Below are 4646 nucleotides of genomic sequence, written 5' to 3' on the forward strand. Positions count from 1 at the left end.
AACGAGCAGACAAAAAAATCGGATTTGATCAAAAAATCGGAATTGAGCATTAAGACCTGCAGTGTGAACGTAGCCAATGATATATTCATTAATTTTTCTGCTGCACACCAGTGTTTCTTCCACAAAATGCATATAGAGTGGTCTGAGCCCAGACTTCTCAACCTCAAAGCTCTGATCACCTGTTCTGATCACATTGTGCAAACAACAATGGAGGTGGAGTATTAAGAAATACGTGAACACAGTAAATCTAAAATTATGATCTGAAAACTTATTATTTGGCGCCATCGACAAGTTTCATCTTCTTGGCAAGAAAAGTACAGAATTGGAGATACCAATGACATATTCCATACCCATTATATTTTTGACCATTAACATAAATATCTGGTTGCAACATTTGTTTACATTTTCGAATAAATATACTCAGTGGAAGGCATGTAGATCTGCACCAATGCAAAACAAACACAGACTGTGAATTAATCTCATGTTACAGGTTTGATAAGAAGAAAAACAATTACTGTCCCCAGAAAGTTGGGTACATGTCAGGAATTGACTGTACAGGTGTGTTACACAGAATGCACCGTAAGACAAATGTTTTGAGTGGAATTGAATTGTCAGAAAATACAAATATCTGCCTTAAAGAGGGATGTTGCCACGGACAGGTGCAGACCATGGAGTAGCAGTGAGGAGGACCCAAAACACTATACATGGAACAATATACAGAAATACATCACTCTTACGATGAACACTGGATTTATTTATAGTGAGTGGAAAAAACACAACTATATAGAAATCCCAGCACTGTGGCCCCAGTGGCGATTCTCATTGATTCCCACACAGTGGACATGTCCATGAAAGGTGAAAAAGTAACATCTCCAAAAACACCCTCCGCTCCCCAATTCCTGGTAACACACAAACATACTCAGCTTAGCAGGATCAGCTATAATCACGACAGTGTTCTTGGTCCACCGTTATACTAACGAGTTTTGCGTTAAGGATCTAGTGCCGACTAGAGCTCAGCCACCCTCTTAAATAGGGCGCTCTTGACAAGGCCATCAGCTACAGCTGGTGATGGCTGATGAGCGGCAGGTGTGGAAGCCTCCAGTGTAGGAACGCATCTGAGAGCACAAACGTACATAAACACACACAGGGAGACGGAGGAAGAAGAGAGAGGATACAACCAAAACACTACACATGGAACAATGAACAGAAATACATGAGCCCTGGATCCCTAGACCCAGGCCATGACAGACGTAGTGGATCTCAATGCAAAATATTTATAATTTGTTTAAATTTGATTTGACATAACAAACTAAGAGTCTACCAAGGTCGATCCTTCTGAGTATTTATGTCTCCCAAACCATCAATGTGTCTTTTAAACCCCATCCTACAAGACTGTTCAAGAAAGTACTACGATTAATTAATGTTTCAATCTGATCAGCCTATCTCTGTTAATTATTTAATCTCTACAGGCCATCAGTAGTTTAACAGCAATCACTTTACCTAGCTGTTACAGCTAATTATAGGCCAATCTCCAACCTTCCTTTCATATCAAAAATCCTTGAAAGAGTAGTTGTGAAACAGCTAACAGATCATCTGCAGAGGAATGGTTTATTTGAAGAGTTTCAGTCAGGTTTCAGAGCTCATCACAGCACAGAAACAGCTTTAGTGAAGGTTACAAATGATCTTCTTATGGCCTCTGACAGTGAACTCATCTCTGTGCTTGTCCTGCTAGACCTTAGTGCAGCATTCGATACTGTCGACCATAATATCCTATTAGAGCGATTAGAGCGATGCCGTAGGTATTACAGGTACTGCACTGCAGTGGTTTGTATCATATCTATCTAATAGACTCCAGTTTGTGCATGTAAATGGAGAGTCCTCTTCACACACTGAGGTTAATTATGGAGTTCCACAGGGTTCACTGCTAGGACCAATTCAGTTTACACTATACATGCTTCTCTTAGGCAGCATCATTAGAAGACATAGCATACATTTTCACTGCTATGCAGATGACACCCAGCTCTATCTGTCCATGAAGCCAGATAACACACACCAATTAGTTAAACTGCAGGAATGTCTTAAAGACATAAAGACCTGGATGGCCGCTAACTTTCTGCTTCTTAATTCAGATCAAACTGAGGTTATTGTACTCGGCCCTGAAAATCTTAGAAATATGCTGTGTCACGCTGGATGGCATTACCTTGGCCTCCAGTAACGCTGTGAGGAACCTTGGAGTCATTTTTGACCAAGATATGTCCTTCAATGCTAATATTACAGAAATATGTACAGCTGCTTTCTTCAAGTTTTGCAGTATGTCCAAAATTAGAAATATCCTGTCTCAGAGTGATGCGAAAAAACTAGTAAATGCATTACTTCTAGGCTGGACTACTGTAATTGGTTATTATCAGGTTGTCTGAAAAACGCAGTTTTGATAAAGTGGTATAGTTTGCATTGGCTCAGGTAAACCTGACCCCTCTTTTAGTTACACTACAATGAGTGTAGGCTGCTGGGGGATTCCCTTGGTGCACCTAGTGTTTCTTATTTAGGCATCTTTTTCAGTTAATATGTGTTCACAAACCTTTCTGCATTTAATCATTAGTTATTGGTAATCTCTCACTCTTTTTAACTACATGTCTTTGTCCTGTCTTCATCTGCACACCTGCAACCGGTCACAGCAGATAGTCGCCCCTCAGAGATCCTGGTTCTATTAGACGTTTATTCCTGTCACTGTCTCCAAAGCGCTTCCTAACAGGGGTCACATGGTTGTTGGAGTTTTCTCTGTTTTCTTTGTATTATTTACCTTACAATATGAACTCCCTTGAGGCAGTTGTTGTTGTGATTTGGTACTATAAAAATACATTGGATTGAACTGAATCTTTTTCAAGATGAAACTTGCATTTATATGCAATGTATTTATTATCTATTTTTCAGCTCCACAAACATGGATGGCCCCAACAATTTGACTTCCATTATGAACAAGACCTGTGATCCAGTTGTCCCATCAGTTAACCCTTTCTTTATGCTGGTCTACAGTCTAGTGTTTGTGGTAAATTTTCAGTTTCCATTTTTTTTAGAAGTTGGTATAAGGTTCTCTGTGCATCTACCAAAGTCCTGTCATTTCCATTTTCTCTGTGTCATTTCAGGTGGGTTTACTCCTTAATGGTTTCATCATGAAGTTTTACTGTTGTCGAGTTCGGCAGCAGGCATCAAGCAGCTTGATGGTGTACATGAGGAACCTGACAGCTGCTGACTTCCTGCTCTGCCTCTCTCTGCCACTCCGCATCGCCCACTATGCTAGCAGCTCTCTCATCATTCAGCAGCTCTACTGCACAGTTGGAGCTTATGCCCTGTTCCTCAACATGTATGCCAGCATCCTATTCATGGGGTACATTGCTGCCAACAGGTAAGGAACCTTTACTAATTTCAGACTGTATTTCTTGTCATCATTGTTAATTTCAAAGCACAGACATCTCTCTAGAAGTCAATAATGTCTTCTGAAGATTTGGCACCACTGTGACTGATTAGTGAATTTTTCTACACCTTTCTTTCTATTCTCTCTCCAGGTATCTGAAGATTGTCCATCCTTCAAAAACTCACATTCTACAGAGAGTACGAACTGCCCACATCATCTCTGTGGTCACTTGGGTTTGTCTCATTATTCCAGCAGTCACCAGCAACAGCCTGTTTTTCATCACCCAGAAACACCTGAACGTCACCCCGAGACGCTGTCGTCCCCTGTTTAGTTCATTGGTCAGGCTGATCCAAAAAATCGTCCATATCTTCTCTGTTATCATCTTCCTCTCAGTCTTCATATCCCTGGTCTTCTTCTATAACGGCATCTCCCGCAGGGTGTTGCAGGCACAGCAGACACAGCTGGCCTCCTCTGGCTCTGAGAAGCTGGTGAAGTCTCGCAGGAACATGTTGGTGCTGGTCAGCATCTTCTGTGTTTGTTTTGTCCCCTATCACCTGTTTCGACTCCCCTATATTTTTCTGTCGGGAAACTGCTCTGCTGTTAAGGTGTTGTACTACCTGAAGGAAGCGGCCACCATTGTGTCAGTTTTCAACGTCTGCCTGGACCCTGTTGTTTACTTTTTCCTCTGTAAGACTTTTCAGGCCCAGGTGAATCGGAGTATGGCCTCCATAAGAGTCAACGTTCAATAAGCAAATGAGGAGAGTGTGACGTAGGCCAGTCCACTGGCTGTCACAAGAGTGACAGCATAAAGAAGGAGCTGGGAATTATTCACTGAAGAGAGAGGCAAACAAGTGTGCTGTAAAGAAATGCTCAACATCTTATAAAAAATAGATTTTTTTTCGAGAGTGAGATGAGACCAGTAAAACCAGTATCATGTATGCCAAGCCCTCACATACTAGAGAACTTTCTGTGGCGCTGAGAAATCAATGCAGAACAAATCAGCCCAAACACACTCCCACACAGAGAGCATCAGTTTATGTTGCCAACTTTCAGCTATGAGTCTGTGTCAGTTTTAGCAAACAGAAACGGAACCAGTCTGTGGTTAAATTTCTACAAACAATATCCAATGTGTGAAATCTGAATTTCAGTGTTTATGAACAAAAATATTTTAACATTTATATATAAAAACCAAAGTGAAAATTACTGCTGAAAATTTCGTCCGCAGTAATTTTTA

At 41.0% G+C, this 4646-nt stretch overlaps 1 protein-coding gene across 1 annotated transcript in view; it reads left to right on the forward strand.

The window, feature by feature from the left end:
- The window catches only part of LOC102206672 (P2Y purinoceptor 14-like), a 6771-nt gene extending 2533 nt beyond the window's left edge, over positions 1 to 4238 (forward strand). The window contains exons 2-4 of the mRNA XM_005754930.1: positions 2932 to 3046; positions 3144 to 3403; positions 3564 to 4238. Of these exons, the coding sequence (XP_005754987.1) occupies positions 2942 to 3046; positions 3144 to 3403; positions 3564 to 4161 (963 nt within the window). The 5' untranslated portion in view covers positions 2932 to 2941 and the 3' untranslated portion in view covers positions 4162 to 4238. The remainder of the gene's footprint in view (positions 1 to 2931; positions 3047 to 3143; positions 3404 to 3563) is intronic.
- The last annotated feature ends 408 nt before the right edge of the window (positions 4239 to 4646 follow it).

This window comes from Pundamilia nyererei, unplaced genomic scaffold (genome assembly GCF_000239375.1).
Source record: "Pundamilia nyererei isolate P.nyererei 1_Seehausen unplaced genomic scaffold, PunNye1.0 scaffold00756, whole genome shotgun sequence".
Taxonomy (NCBI): domain Eukaryota; kingdom Metazoa; phylum Chordata; class Actinopteri; order Cichliformes; family Cichlidae; genus Pundamilia; species Pundamilia nyererei.